Here is a 17,202-nt window from a genome sequence, read left to right as displayed (position 1 = left end):
CGGCTCCGGGACAAAGACCAGGTTTCTCCGCCGCACTCTCCGGCTCAGCGCCAGGGGAAGCTGCCCTGGGTCTGGGGACTTAAGCCCCTATCCCTATCCGCCCCGATTCCCACAATTTCCCCGCTCGAGTCTTTGCTCTTTTGAGTGCTTTCAACAAGACTCCAAGTTAATGCTGGTCCCCAGATGCCGGGCACTCTCGTATCGGGGTATTATTTTCCAGTCGGTCGCCTCTGGTGGCTCCCTCCCCCTTTTGTTTATCTTCCGATATCAGTCCGACGTTCCCACTCCACTTTACCTGCCCACTGGCGTCTTCTGGCCCCCGTAGAGATCCCGACGTGTATAATTCTGATCTCAGGCTGATTTCATGGGTGATCGGAGTTCTTTGGTAGGTAATCAGCTCACTTTAGGGTGCAGGTTGAAAAGGCGCCTCCTCCTACTTCCCCGCCATCTTGTCTCCTCCTTCCCTCTGTTTTAATTCCATTCTTTCTTCTCCTTTAACCTTTAAGCTTATGCTTTCTCTTATAGACTCAAGGGCTTGGCTATATTTTTGTGCCTGAATCCCTTAATCAACCTTTTGTTTTCTTTATTCTACTTCCACATTGGTGACTTATTAAGAGTATTCTATATTTTCAGTGGTCTGTATTGCTTCCCCCCATTCCTTGCTTTCTTTCAATCCATCCTTCTCAGTTTTTAGCTGAGATTAGTTTGATAAAGAAACTCTTTTGCTCTTGGGGAGTGGGCGTATGCTTGCCAAATGTTTGCAAGAAGTATCTCATTGTTACAAGTGGTATTCCAGCAGCATTAACAAGCAGTCAGAAATAAGTAGATAGTCTCAGAACTCATTATCATTTTTACTCCAGGAGCAATTTCCTCCTGCTTTCTGAGGGTCTATTTAGCAATCTATAAAAGACACAGTCTCCAGAAGCATTTGGGGACCCAGGGTAGTATCCATGTTACAACAATGATCTTAGGTATATGCTCCATGTGGTCTGGAGGCTAAAATTGGTATATATGAACATAACCTTTCTCTATTTTTGTGTCTGGTCTGTAGATTTCCCATTTTTAGATAAAGGTAGGTTGCCTGAACATGTACATTGTGGATTCCTGTTTTAGCTTCTGCAGCCTGGAGACAAACTACAAATCTGCAGTGACTCTCTGGTATACAGCTTCATCTTTCTGCCTGCAGCCTCAGGGACTACTACTGAGAGTAGGTCTTTGGATGAGAGGCAGGATACAGCAGCATAGCATAGTGCCAGGGCTCTGAATCACTGTCTGCAGGGTGAATGTTTTGGAATCTTGATGCTGAGTTGGAAGGGACTATGAGTCAATGCACTCTTAGAATAGAGCTAGCTGTATATCAGGCCAGCAGCCTGAGGTGATTGTGTAAATTACACATAGTGTCTTTTTTCCTTTGGTGATTTAGTTCTTGAATTACTGTCTCTAATTGGTGGGTCTGTGAGTCTCTGTCTATAATGGTTTTGTTGCTTTGCCAAGTACCTCCCAGAGGCAAGTAAAAAAAATAATTTGTGCTATAACCTGTATTCTCATATAAAGATGTTTAGGGTCATGTAAGCAATACATATGGATGGGTGACAGTTTTCCAGATGTTCTGGTGTGCTGTAGCCCCAAGCAGAATTTACCTGTGAATATTGTGGCCTAAATTGACAAGGTCAATGTTCACTTATTAGAATTTCTGTATCATTAGTCTCTGCAGAACTTCTCAGTTGTCTTCAAGTTCTACTTTATGAACCCCTTTCTTGAGTGTTTGGTTTTTCTTGGTGAGAGACAAAAGAGCTTTTTCTTTTCATTTTAATATCTATTTGTTATGTTAAATATATCAGTTCACTGTGCTAAGTATTGAGGATGTGATAGTGAATCAGACGGACCCAATCCCTGCTCTGTTGGAGCTCACAACCTAAAAGGGAAGGAATACTTTGAATAAGTAATTTGAAGGTAAGCTGAATGCTGTGGAGTAAAGAGTCTTATAAAGCAATTAAAATACATACCTAGCTTAGTTAGGGATATGACAGGCAAAGTGTCATTAATGAAGTGATGCTCAAGCTTAGGACATAAAGGTCTACAACTGTTAGTCACTTCAGTAGTAATGGGGATAGGAGGTAGGAGATGGAGAAGAAAATATTTCAGGGAGAGGAAATAGGTTGTGTGAAGTTTTGATTGTTAGAAAATTCACGTTCCATTTTAGGAGACAAGAGAAGGCTAGTATGGCTAGAGTGTAGACAGAGGGATGAGAACATAGAGACAGTATTATTCAGGTCATATCATGTGGTGTCTTGTGGGACATATTAAGTTTAGACCTTATTCTGATGTCATATATAAGTAATTAAACATAAAATGACAGGATCAAAACTGCATTTTTCAAAACTAATTTTGGGAGCAAAGAATGGGTTGGCTTTCAAGAAAGTTAAAAGTAGATATGGAGGAAGAATTATATGATGGAAAGATATGGAAGGAGAGAAGAGCTCATGATAGTAAGTTTCTCCACATTCTCACCAACACCTGTTGTTTCCTGTGTTGTTGATTTTAGCCATTTTGACAGGTGTGAGGTGATATTTCTTGTTGTGAAATGAATAATGTTGATTTGCATTTCCCTAATGCAATGATAGTGTTGATTTGCATTTCCCTAATGTTCAGTGATGTTGAGGCTTGGGTTGGCTGCTGGTGTGGATCCTGAACTCTGGCAGAGACTGTGGGGTAGTGAACAGGGAAGGACTCAAGTGCTTGTCACCTGCGAACTCTATTACATGTAGGACAATAACTAGTGAAATCTACATGGAGTTTATCATAGCTATGCTGGCCATTGCTCTCTTCAGTGGGGAAAGTTACTGGGGCCCTCTGCACAGCAGGTTGTGGCTGATACTGGTAGCCCCTGCCTGCTTTTCTTCCTTGTTCCTAGTCATCTCTATATGTCTCAGCTTTGCCAGTCTGGGTGGGGTGAAATCAAAACAGGTCCTTTGTGTGGTACTTTGAAAGGCTGGAGAAGATGTCACTCACCCCCATCTGCCTTTCCCAGAGTGTGCTTTCTAGCTGTGCCAGCACTGAGCAGTGCCAGCCTGGAGGACAGGATAATGCCAGTCGAAAGAAAGTGTTCATCTTTCCCTTCGTGTGTAGTTATTCTCAGGTTTTTTGTTCTACTGTGTTGCTAGTTTCTTAAGTAGACTCTTGAGCTCTCCCAGAGCCATTTTTGTTCATGAATCTATGATCTATGATCTTTTGGGGGAGATGGAGCTTATGGCCTTCTACTTTGCCCTCTTGGTGATGTCCTTAAAAGGGTTTTAAGTTACAGGTTCAATTTCTTTAATATTGTGGTACTGTTCTGATTTCCTGTTTTGACTTGAGTCAGTTTTGGTAAGTTGCATATTGCTAGGAATTTGTACATTTTAAACATATTTTCAAATCAAAGGCATAAGGTATTTCATAGTATCTTACAAATTTAAAAAATATTTTATTTGTCATTTTTTTCAGTAAACCCTACACTCATAGTGGGGTTCAAACTCATGACTCTGAGGTCAAGAGTCACATGTCAAGAGTCACCAACTGAGCCAGCCAGGTGTCCCTATCTTATGATATTTTTAATATTTACATGTAGGACCTGTACTTATATCTCCCTTATGTTCCACATTTTATTTGTGCTTTTTCTTTTTTTTTTTTATTTATTGGTCCTTCTAAAGTTTTATCAATTTTGTTATGTTCAAACAACTTTTGCTTTTGTTGATCTCCTTGATTATATATTTATTTTTTCTTTCATTTATTTCTGGTCTTAATTAATTTCTTCTACTTCCTTTATGTTTAATTTGCTTTTCTTATTTTAGCTTAATGAGATGATGCTTAGCTTATCGATTTTCAACATTTCTCCTTTGTTAATATATGTTTTTAAGGTCACAAATGTCCATCTGTGCATGACTTTTGCTGTAGCCCATAAGTTTTCATATGTACTATTTTCAATATTATTCAGTTTAAAATATTGTCTAATTTTCAATGTGATTTTTTCCCCTAGACCTACGGTTATTTAGAAGTATGATTCTTAATTTGGAAATCATGAGGATTTTCTAATTGTCATTTGATTATTTCTTGCTTAATTGCACTCTGGTCAGAGTATACTCTGTAGAAATTCAATTTAAAATTTGTTGAGAGTTTCTTATAACAGAGAGTTTCTTATAAACAGAGAGTTTCTTATAATCAGCAAATTGTGGCCCATAAATCAAATTTGGCTTATGGACTGCTTTTGTATGTCCCTCAATCTAAAAACATTTTTTTTTCATTTTTAAGAGGTGATTAAAAAAAAGAAAAAAATTTATGACAACAATATTGTGAGGCTCACAAAGCCTAAAGTATTTAGTGTCTGGCTCTTTATAGAAAGAGCTTGCTGGCCTTTGTCCTAAAATATGTTCCGTGTACGTAAACATTCCATGTGTTTATGAAAAGAATGTGTATTCTTTAGTCATTGAGTATTGAGTTCCATATATATCAATTAGTTCCAATTTGTTAATGTTACTCAGTTGCTCTATATCCTTGCTGATGTTATTTTCTCCTTGTTTCACTAGTTACTGAGAAAGATGTATTAAAATCTTCTACTGTGATATTGTATTTCTTATTGTGGTTTTCTCTATTTTTTTTTCATCTCATATCTTACTCATATCTTTTGAGGCAATATTAGGTACATACAAATTTAGAATTGTTATATCTTTCTGATAAATGGGATATTTTATCATTCTGAAGCATCTCTTTTTATTGCTAGTAATGATTTTTGTCTTAATGTCTACTTTGTCTGATATTGATTTAGCCAAGCCAGCTTTCTTTTTTAAAAATTGAAGTATGATTAACATATAATGTTATATTATTTTCAGGTGTATGACATACTGATTTAACAAGGATATATATTACTTAGTGCTCATGATGATAAGTGTAGTCACCATCTGTTACCATATAACATTATTACAATATTATTGACTATATTCCCTATGCTATACCTTTCAAACCTGCAACTTATTTATTCCATAATTGAAAATTTGTACCTCTTAGTCCACATTTATCTATTTCACCCATCCCTATACCTACTGCTCCCTTGGCAATCACCACCTGTTTATCTGTATTTAAGAATCTGGTTTTTTGTTTGTTTGCTTATGAATGTAAATTGGTACATATTGCAGAAAACAGGATGGAAGTTCCCCAAAATATTAACAGAATTACCATATGATCTAGTAATTCTACTACTGGGTATTTGCCCAAAGAAAATAAAAACACTAACTAAAAAAAAATAAAGGCATCTTGAAAAGATATATGTACCCCTATGTTTATTGTGGCATTATTTACAATAGCCAAGATATGGAAGCAACCCAAATGTCCAGTGATAGATAAGTAATTAAAGAAGATGTGGTATGTATGCACAGTGGAATATTATTCAGCCATAAAAAGAATGATATCTTGCCATTTGTGACAGTACAGATGGACCTTTTTTTGATATAAAAGTTATTATATATACTAACTGAAACAAGTCAGACGGAGAAAAACAAATACCATATTATTTTACTTACATGTGGAATCAAATTGGCCTTTTTAAAATTAATGTTTGGTGTATCTCTTTCCAACCTTTTATTTTCAACCTTTCTGAATCCTTATATTTTAGATGCTATGTCTTGTAACATAGTTTTTGTGCATTCAGTCTAATAATATTTGCCTTTAATCAGAGCACTCAGTTCTATATAAAGCAGTTATTGGTGTATTTGATTATAAGTACTAATTAACATAGAATACTTTCTATTTGTTCTGAGTGCTTTTTTTTCCCTTTAAAGAGTTTACTAGGCAAAAGGCCATTGAGTTTATGGGGATATGATACCTATACAAAATAAGCAATATGGTATATTATAGGATCTGAAAGGAGGACCATGTGGCTTGAGATTATGGTAGACCTGAGCCTGATGAAAGTAGTTTGGATTTGATAATGCATTTAATTTTTCCCTAGGTTAATAATTATTAATTTCCTTAAAACTACAGACATACCTCATTTTATTGAGCTTTGTTTGACTGTGCTTTGCAGATATTTTTAACTAACTGAAGGTTTGCAGTAACCTTGCATCCAGCAAGTCTACTGGCACCATTTTTTCCAAAGACATTTGTTCACTTCATGTGTCTCTATGTCATGTTTTGGTAATTCTCACATCATTTCAAACTTTTTCATTATTATTATCTTTGTTATGGTGATCTGTGATCATTGATTATGATTCACTGAAAGCTTAGATATTAGTTAGCATTTTAGAGCAATAAAGTACTTTTTTAAATTAAGGTATGTACATTGTTTTTTCAGACATAATGCTGTTGTGCACTTAATAGACTACAGTATAGTGTAAACGTAACTTTCATATGAACTGGGAAACCAAAAAAATTGTTTGACTCACTTTATTGCTGTTTTTGCTTTATTGCAGTGGTCTGGAACCATACCTGCAATATTGCCAAGGTATGTCTGTACTTTGAAGTCACTAAGGTGTTTAAAGTGGTGGAGGAGCTGCTGACAAATTCAGAATGCTAAACTTCACTGCAGTATGTTGGATAGTTTAGGATGAAAGTAGATTCCAGGAAACCAGTTAGCACTGTATCAGATACAAGGCATCAGATGCCTGGTAAATATTTCTCGTGTGAATAAAGTTTTAGCAGTGGTTAAGAATGAGTACATGACAGCTTGCTCTAGGGTTGTAGTAGAACATGTGAAGAGGCATGATGTTTTGAAAAGAGCTTGGAGGTAAAATTCAGAGAACTTTAAATAGAATAGTATGGAGATGTTGGAGAGGGAAATGTGAAAGATGATTTCTAGGTTTCTGACTTTGTAGTTGGATGGATGATGGTACCATTCACTGAGATAAGGAATAAGGGAAGATATTTGGTTTTGAAAGAATGCTGGGACTTTGAGAAAAATGAATAGCTCAAAAATAAAATAAATAATGATATACAACAGAAATTTTGTTCCTATCGTAATCCTCATCAATCTTATTTTCTCCCCCCAGTGCTACAACAGCTAACTTTTTAATTAATGTATTAGTCGTATTTCCATAGACTCTAAATGCAAATGTCTAGTTATTTTAGTGTATGTATCTCTAATTTTTATTGAGGTTGAACATATTTTTGTTTATTATTCCTTTATAATATTCTTTTGTGAATTTTTTTTATATCCTTTGTTCAATTTTGTATTTTGTTTCATCTTTTAGTTACTGATTCATATTAACCCCTTACCTGACAGAAACATTAATATTTTATTTATAAATCCCAGTCTCTTGCTTATTTCTAACTTTATCAATGAGGGCTTTTTGTTGCAGAGAAGTTTAAAATTAAAACTCTTGGTCTTTCCTTTTATGCCTTATGAGTTTTAAGTTTTACTTTGGAAGATCTTCCTACTTCAAGACTACATTTAATATTTGTTGTTTATGCGTAGTAGCACTATAATCCATTGTTCATGTGGGTCTCACATTTTTTAAATGAATAATCATTTGTCCAGTGCAATTTATTAAATAGTCCATAATTTTCTTATTGATCATAAATTGCTCCTAATGCTACACTAAATTCCTATATACATATGGATCTGTTTCTGGGACCCTATGTTCACCATATAGTTATGGGTACTTTTCTGGGTGTTCTGTTCTGTTCCATTGATGTATATGTCTCTTTTGGGCCAGTGCCATACTGTCTTGACCTCTACAGCTTTGTAATATAACTTGAAATCTAGAACCATGGTGCTTCCAGCTTTGCTTTTCTTTTTCAGGATTGCTTTGGCTATTCAGATTCTTTTGTTGGAATCCCAATTATTCTAATGTTGTGTTATCTTATGGTGTCGCTTATCTCTCAAATTCTCTCCTCATGGTCCAGTATTTGTTTGTCTCTCTTTTGCTCAGCTTCTTTATTCTCTGTCATTTGGTCTTTTGTGGTTCTGTACAAATTTTAGGATGGCTTATTCTAGCTCTGTGAAAAATGGTGTTGGTATTTTGGTAGGTATTGCATTACATGTGTAGACTGCTTTTGGTAGTATAGACATTTTAACAATTTTGTTTTTCCAGTCCATGAACATGGATGTTTTTCCATTTCTTTGTGTCCTTTTTAATTTCTTTTATAAGTGTTCTATAGTTTTCAGAGTAAAGATAATTTACCTCTTTGGTTAGGTTTATTCCTGGGCATCTTATGGTTTTTGGTACAACTATAAATGGGATTGATTCCTTGATTTCTCTTTCTGCTCCTTCATTATTGGTGTATAGAAATGCAACAGGTTTCTGCACATTGATTTTATATCCTGCAACTTTGCTGAATTCATGTATTAGTTCTAACATTTTTTGGTGGAGTCTTTTGGGTTTTGTACATAGAGTGCAATATTGTCTGCAAATAGTGAAATTTTGACTTCTCCCTTGCCTATTTAGATGGCTTTTATTTCTTTTTGTTGTCTGATTGCTGAGGCTAAGATTTCCAGTACCATGTTAAATGACAATTGTTATCCAAGACAAATAACAAGACACCAGTCTTGTTCCTGACCAAAGGGGAAAAGCTCTCAGTTTTTCCGAATTGAGAATGAGATTAGCTGTGTCTTTCATATATGGCCTTTATGATGTTGAGGCATGGTCTTCTTATCCCTACTTTGTTGAGGGCTGAATGGATGCTCTACTTTGTCAAATGCTTTTTCTGCATGTATCGAGAGGATCATATGGTTCTTATCCTTTCTTCTATTAATGTGGTGTATGAGGTTGATTGCAAATATTGAACCACCCTTGCAGCTCAGAAATAAATCCCACTTGATCATGGTGAATATTTCTTTTAATGTATTGTTGGGTTCGATTTACTGGTATCTTGTTGAGAATTTTTGCATCTGTTCTCATCAGGGATCTTGGCCTATTTTGCCTTTTTAGTGGGGTCTTTGGTTTTGGAATGATGGTAATGCTAGTCTCATTGAAGGAGTTTGGAAGTTTTTTTTTTTCTATTTCTATTTTTTGGAAGAGTTTGAGAAGGGTAGATATTAATTCTTTTTAAATGTCTAGTAGAATTCCCCTGGGAAGCCATCTGGCCCTGGACTCTTGTTTGTTGGGAGATTTTTGATTACTGAATCAGTTTCTTTGCTGGTTTTGGGTCTGTTCACATTTTCTATATCTTCCTGTTTCAGTTTTGGTAGCTTGTATGTTTCTAGGAATTCATCCATTTCTTGCAGATTGCCCAGTGTGTTGGCATATAATTTTTTCATAATATTCTCTTATAATTGTTTATATTTCTGTGGTGTGATCTTTCCTCTTTCATTTGTGATTTTATTTATTTGGGTCCTTTCTCTTTTTGAAAATCCTGGCTAGGGGTTTATCAGCTTTATTAATTCTTTCTAAGAATCAGCTCTTAGTTTTGTTGATCCATTCTACTATATTTTTGTTTGTTTATATCTATATTGTTTATTTCTGATCTAATCTTTGTTATTTCCCTTCTTCTTCTGGCTTTAGACTTTACTTGCTGTTCCTTTCCCAGTTGCTTTACATGTAAGGTTAGGTTATGTATTTAAGACTTTTGTTTCTTCTTGAGGTAGACCTATATTTCAATATGCTTCCATCTTAGGACTGCCCTTGCTGCATGCCAAAGGTTTTAGACTATTGAATTTTCATTTGCTTCCATGTATTTTTTTTATTTCCTGTTTAATTTCCTGGTTAACCCATTCATTGTTTACTAGGATGTTCTTTAACCTCCATGTATTTGTAGTCTTTCCAAATTTTTTCTTGTGGTTGACTTCAAATGTCATAACGTTGTAGAAAATATGCATGGTATGATCTCAATCTTTTTGCACTTGTTGAGGGCCGATTCGTGATCTAGTATGTGATCTGTTCTGGAGAATGTTCCATGTGCACTCAAGAAGATTGCATATTCTGCTGCTTTAGGATGTAATGTTCTGAATATATCTGCTAAGTCCATCTGGTCTAATGTGTCATTCAAAGCCATTGTTTCCTTCTTGATCTTGTGCATAGAGGACATGTCCATTGCCATAGGTAGTGTGTTAAAATCCACTACTGTTATTGTATTGCTATCAATGAGTTTCATTATGTTTGTTATTACTTGTTTTATATACTTGGGTACTCCCAAATTGGGGGCATAAATTATTACAGTTGTTAGATCTTGATGGACAGATCCATTAATTATGATGTTCTGACCTTCTTCATCTCTTATTACAGTCTTTGGTTTAAAATCTAGTTTGTTCAATATATGTATGGCTAGTCCTGCCATCTTTTGATGCCCATTAGCATGATAGCTTGTTCTCCATCCCCTCCCTTTCAATCTGCAGGTATATTTAGGTCTGAATTGAGTCTCTTGTAGGCATCATATAGATGGGTCTCTTTTTTTTCCATTCTGACACCCTACATCTTTTGATTGGAGCATTTAGTCCATTTATATTCAGAGTGATTATTAAATGTTATGATTATAATGCCATTGTGTTATTTGTAAAGTTGGTGTTTCTGTTGATGTTCTCCATTGCTTTCCAGTTTTTGTTGTTTTGGTCTCCCCCCAACACTCAAAGACTCCCATTTAATATCTCTTGCAGGGCTGGTTTAGTGGTCACAAACTCCTTTAGTTTTTGTCTGGGAAATTCCATCTTTCCTTCTATTCTGTATGACAGCCTTGTTACATATTCTTGTTAGCATATTTTTCCCATTTAACATGTTGAATATATTATGCCACTCTCTCCTGCCCTGACAAGTTTGTGTGTGAAACTGATCTGTCTTTCTTGTAGGTTAAAGACTTTTTTTTTCCCTTGCTGCTTTTAGGATTCTTTCTTTGTTTGTTTTGTGAATTTGACTATGATATTTCTTAGTAATGGCCAGCTTTTGTTGAATTTAATGGAATTTCTCTGTCCTTCTTGGATTTCAAGGTCTGTTTCCATCCTCAAGTTAGGGAAGTTTTCAGCTATAATTTGCTCAAGTAAACCTTCTGCTCCCCCCCTTCTCTCTCTTTATCTTCTAGGACTCCTATGATATGAATGTTATTTCACTTCAAGGAGTTGCTGAGTTCCCTATCTTCAGGATCTAATAACTTTCTTTCCCTTTCTTTTCAGCTTCATTATTTTCCATAATCTTATTTTCTATATCACTGATTCATTCCTCTGCTTCATCCATCCTCATTGTCATCCAGCAACATCCATTAAGGTTTTCATCTTGGTTATAGTAATTTTAATTTTGGCTTGAGTAGATTTTAGTTCTTTTATCTCTGAAGTAAGGAATTCTTTAGTGTCTTGAATGCTTTTTCTAAGTCCAGCTAGTATCCTTATAATTGTTGTTTTAAAATCTAGTTCAGACATCTTGTATCTGTATTGATTAAATCCTTGGCCATCATTTCTTCCTGTTCTTTCTCATAAGGCAAGCTTTAAATTTTTTAGATTTGCCTTTTTAATAAGTAACTCATGTACAAGAGTCATAATCCAAAGGGTACAAAGTCGTATGGGGTGAAAAGTAAATCTTCTCATTCTTAAACAACCACTCAATTCCTCTCCCAGAAAGCAACATCTGTTACTAGTGTTTTGGTACATATAGGTATCAACATGCAAGTATTCTAATACCACAATATTTTATTTTGTTAGATTCATAGTATGTTTTCTTTATTAGGTCAAATTACCTTTTAAAAATTAGTTGTAAGCATTTTCCTATGAACTTTAAACTTGAAAAGCTTTATTTTAAGGAAATTGTGTTGGGACTTTTATTAGGATTACATTGAATTATAAATAAGCTTGGAACATTTTTTTTAAGATTTTATTTATTTGAGAGAGAGAGAGAGAGAGAACACAAGCAGGAGGAAGGGACAGAGGTAGAAGGAGAAACAAACCCTCCACCAAGCAGGGAGCCTGATGCATGACTTTATACCAGAACCCTGAGATCATGACCTGAGCTGAAGGCAGACGCTTAACTTACTGAACCACCCGGGTGCCCTCCAACATGGGTATCTTAGTTAATTAGATCTTCACAGACAAAAACATGCTGTATTGTAATTTATTCCGATCTTCTTTTCAGTGGTTTGTTGTTGTTGTTTATTTGTTTAAAGTAAACTTCTTAATTGAAGTATAACATACATAAAAATCCAAAATCATAAGTCTATAGCTCAATGAATATTTGTCAAATGTATGAATCCATGTAATCACCACCTGGATTGGGAAATAAAAAAATAATACTCCAAACCATCCCTTCATGCCTTTTCTGTCACTGTCTGTGTTCTCCTTCTCAAAGATAACAGCAAGCCTGATATCTTAGAATACAAATTAATTTCACCTGATAGTAAACTTTATTTAAGCAATAATATAATAGGCAGTCCTTTGTGTTTGGATTGTTTGACCTAACATAATGTTTTTGAGATTCATTCATGTAATTGCATTAACTATATAGTTTGTTAATTTTCAGTGCTCTGTAGTATTCCATTCTAGAAATAAACCACATTTTATATATCCATTTTACTGTTGATAGGAATTTGGAATTTTTTTTTTGCTGAATACATGTTTTCAACTCAATTCTCTTGTTTATATAACTAGGAGTGGGATTGCTGGGTCGTAGGAGAATATATATATATATCTTATTAGAAACTGTCAAGGAGGGGCACCTGGGTGGCTCAGTGGGTTAAAGCCTCTGTCTTCAGCTCAGGTCATGATCCCAGGGTCCTGGGATGGAGCCCCACATCCGGCTCTCTGCTCAGTGGGGAGCCTGCTTTCCCCTCTCTCTCTCTGCCTGCCTCTCTGCCTACATGTGATCTCTGTCTGTCAAATAAATAAATAAAATCTTTTAAAAAAAAGAAACTGCCAAGGAGTTTCTAAAATTTTTACAGTAACTTACATGTCCTTCAGTACTTTACAAGTGTTCCTATGGCTCTCCATCCTTTTCAGCACTTAGTACTGTTATTCTTTTAAATTTTAGCCATTATAATATGCATGTTTTGATATCTTATAGTAGTTTACATTTGCATTTCTCTAATGCCTTATGAGTTTGATTTGGTTTCATATGCTGTTTGCCATTTGAATGTCCTAAACAATTTTTTTGAAAGTGTGTTGAAATCGTTTGTGCATTTGTTTATTCAGTTATCTCTAAGTTTCTTATTGATTTGTAGTTCTTAATATTCTGAGTACTAGTCCATTGTAAAATATACATATTGCATATGTCTTTTCCTGCTCTGTTGAATTTATTTTTTACACACTTAATGTTGTTTTTTTGATGAACAGTAATTATAATTTTAATGTAATCTAATACATCAATCTTTATTTCATGGTTAGTACATTTTTGTTTCATTTAAGCAATCCTTGCTGAATGCAATGTCATGAATATTTTATTTTCTAGAGGCTACACATACACAATTTTTATGGTGATATATACATACATAGATATACATATATCAATATACACAATATATGATATCACTATATATGTATGATGCAGGATAATATTAAAGACCATTCATTTTTATGTGGATAGCCAATAGATATTCAGTTAATTGCAAAGTATTTTAATAAGTCTTGATAATCTGGTAGTATAATTCTCTAACTTTGTCCTTCTCCTAAATTTTAGAATCAGGTTGCTAATTTCCATACAGTAAAGGACCTTCCTGGAATTTGTATTGCAATTGTGCTGAATCTATTGTTCAGCATTGGGAATAACTGTTATTTTTACCAAATGGAGTCCCCCAATCTGTAGACATGTATCTCTGACAATTTATTTATATTTTTATTTTTCCTCAGTATTTTATATAGTTTATTGCATATAGACCTTGCACAATTTTTTAAAAGATTTTTTATTTATTTGAGAGCATGTGAGAGTGGGGAGAGAACTAGAGGGAGAGGGACAAGCAGACTCTGTGATGAGTGTAGAGCCTGATGCAGGGCTTGATTTCAGAACCCTGAGATTATGACCTGAGCCAAAATCAAGAGTCAGTTGCTTAACCAACTGAGTCACCCTGGTGCGCTCATCTTGCACAATTTTAAAATTTATTCTTAGTTATTTAGTGTTATTTGATACTATTATAAAGGTTTTTAATTTTTTTATTTTAAAAAATTTTAGTTTCTAAACTTTTTTGTGGTTATATTGAAATATAATTTAGTTTTGAATGTTGATCTTATAGTCAGAGATACTGATCAATCCATTTATTAATAGTACCAATTTATTTTTAGTTTTATGAAATCTTCAGATAATTCCATTTTCACTTATTTCAAATTTTTATATATTTAATTTTTTATGACTTATTTTGTTGCATAGTTCCTGCAGTACAATGCTGAATGTAAGTGGAGATCACAGATATTGTTTATTTGTGATCTGAGAAAAGATTTTCACTGTTTCAACATTAAACGTGGTTTTTGCTATAGTTTTGCAGGTACCCTATATCAGACTAAGGAAGTTTCTCTTTTATTTTTGGTTTACAAAGACTTTTTCTTTTTTACTTTCTTTTATTTTTTAACATTACTATGTTATTTTTCTTGTGACAAAATATATGTAACATTTACCCTCTTAAATCATTTTTAAAACTTCAAGATTTAAAAATTTCTAATTAGTTAACATATATGGTAAAATTGGTTTCAGGAATAAGGTTTAGTGATTCATCACTTACATATAACACACAGTGCTCATCACAACAAGTGCCCTCCTTAATATCCATCACCCACTTAGCCCCTCTGCTGCCCCACATCCTCCATTAACCCTGTTTCTTTTCTGTAGTTAAGAGTCTTTTATGGCTTGCTACTCTCTCTCCCCCTCTCTTTTAATCCCCTTCCCCTATGTTCATCTGTTTGGTTTCTTAAATTCCACATGTAAGTGAATTCATATTGTATTTGTCCTTCTCTGACTGACTTATTTTGTTTAACATAATATACTCTAGTTTTATCAACGTCATTGCAAATGGCAGGATTTCATTATTTTTTTTTCTTGTTTACAGGAGTAGGTTTTTAAGCTGTGACTAATACTGTTTTTCGAATTAGTTAATTCTTTATTTTAATTTTTAAATTATTAACATATAATATATTATTTGTTTCAGGGAATCAGGTCTGTGATTTGTCAGTCTTACACAATATATAGCACTTACCACAACACATACCCTCCCCAAAGTCCATTACCCAGCAACCCCATTCCCCCCACCGCCTTCTGCTCCAACAACCCTCAGTTTGTTTCCTGAGATTAAGAGTGTCTTATGGTTTGTATCCCCCTCTATTTTCATCTTGCTTCATTTTTTGATTCTTCTCCTATGATCCTCTGCCTTGTTTCTCAAATTCCATGTATCAGTGAGATCATATGATAATTGTCTTCCTCTGATTGACCTATCTCATTTAGCATAATACTCTCTTGTTCTATCCATGTTGTTGCAAATGAAAAGATTTTAATTTTTTGATAGCTGCATAATATTCCGTTGATCAATGGAACAGGATAGAGAACTCAGAAATGGACCCTCAACTCTATGGTTAACTAGTCTCTGACAAAGCAGGAATGAATATCCAATGGAAAAAAGACAGTATCTTCAACAAATGATGTGGGGAAACTGGACAGCCACATGCAGAAGAATGAAACTGGACCATTTCCTTACACCATACACAAAAATAAACTCAATAATAAAAGACCTAAATATGAGACAGGAATCCATCAAAATCTTTGAGGGGAACATAGGTAGCAACTTCTTTGATGTTGGCTGCAGCAACTTCTTCTTAGACACATCACCAAGGGCAAGGTAAAAAAGGGCAAAAGTGAACTATTAGGACTTCATCAGGATCAAAAGCTTTTGCACAGCAAAGGAAACAGTCCACAAAACCAAAAGATAACTGACAGATGGGAAAAGATATTCACATATGACATATCAAGTAAGGGGCTAGTATCCAAAATCTATAAAGAACTTCTCAATCTCAACACCCAAAGAACAAATAATCCAATCAAAAAATGGGCAGAAGACATGAACAGACATTTCTGCAAAGAAGACATTTAAATGGCCAAAAGACACATGAAAAAGTGCTCAACATCACTCAAATTCAGGGAACTACAAACCAAACCTCAATGAGATATCACCTCACACCAGTCAGAATGGTTAAAGCTAACAACTTAGGAAACGGCAGATGTTGGTGAGGATATGGAGAAAGGCGAACCCTCCTACACTGTTGGTGGGAATGCGAGCTAGTGCAGCCACTCTGGAAAACAGTATGGAGGTTCCTCAAAAAGTTGAAAATAGAGCTACCCTATGACACAGCAATTACATACTGGATATTTACCCCAAAGATACAAATGTAGTGATCCGAAGGGGCACATGCACCCCAATGTTTATAGCAGCAATGTCCACAGTAGCCAAACTATGGAAAGAGTCCAGATGTCCACTGACAGATGAATGGATAAAAAAGATGTGGTGTGTGTGTGTGTGGTGTGTGTGTGTGGTGTGTGTGTGTGTGTGTGTGTGTGTGTGTATGTATCAGCCATCAAAAAACCCTGAGATCTTGCCATTTGCAATCACGTGGATGGAATTAGAGGGTATTATGCTAAGCAAAATAGATCAATCAAAGAAAGACAATTATCATATGATCTCTCTGATATACAGAATTTGAGAGGTGGGGGGGTGGTGGAGGGGAAAGAGGGAAAATTGAAACAAGATGGGATCGGGGTGGAGACAAACCATAAGACTCTTAATCTCAGGAAACAAACTGAGGGTTGCTGGAGGGGAGTGGGGTGGAATGGATAGGGTGGCTGGGTGATGGACATTGGAGGGTATGTGCTATGGTGAGCACTGTGAATTGTGTAAGACTGATGATTCATAGACCTGTACCCCTGGGGCAAATAATACATTATATGTTAATAAAAACAAAAAAAAGAAGGAACTCTTGCCATTTATGGCAACATGGATGGACTTTTAGGGCATTATGTACATGAAATAATTCAGACAGAAAAGACAAATACTATATGATCTCACATGTGAAATATAAAACTACAAAAACAAAAAACCTACCAGGTTCAGAGATATGAAGAACAGGTTGCCAGGTAGGGGGTTGGCAGAACATGAAATGGATGAAGGGGATCAAAGGTACAAATTTCAACTTATAAAATAAGTCATGCATATATAATGTAAACCATGGTGATAATAGCTAACAATACTCATTGCATATTTAAAAGTTGCTGAGAGTAGATCTTAAAAGTTCTCAGGAAAAAATATGTAACTACATATAGTGATGGATGTTAGCCAGACTTATTAGGGTGGTAA

At 35.0% G+C, this 17,202-nt stretch overlaps 1 protein-coding gene across 1 annotated transcript in view; it reads left to right on the top strand.

Moving 5' to 3' along the window:
• Positions 1 to 975: 975 nt before the first annotated feature.
• Positions 976 to 17,202, top strand: part of GABRA3 (gamma-aminobutyric acid type A receptor subunit alpha3) — a gene marked incomplete at both ends in the record, with an annotated part of 353,799 nt that continues 337,572 nt past the window's right edge. The window contains one exon of the mRNA XM_080795411.1: positions 976 to 1,072. Coding sequence (XP_080651537.1) covers positions 976 to 1,072 — 97 coding nt within the window. The remainder of the gene's footprint in view (positions 1,073 to 17,202) is intronic.

Source organism: Martes martes, assembly GCF_963455335.1.
Source record: "Martes martes genome assembly, chromosome: X".
Classification (NCBI taxonomy): domain Eukaryota; kingdom Metazoa; phylum Chordata; class Mammalia; order Carnivora; family Mustelidae; genus Martes; species Martes martes.
The sequence above is the reverse complement of the archived record's forward strand: the minus strand, read 5'-3'. Positions and strand labels throughout refer to the sequence as shown.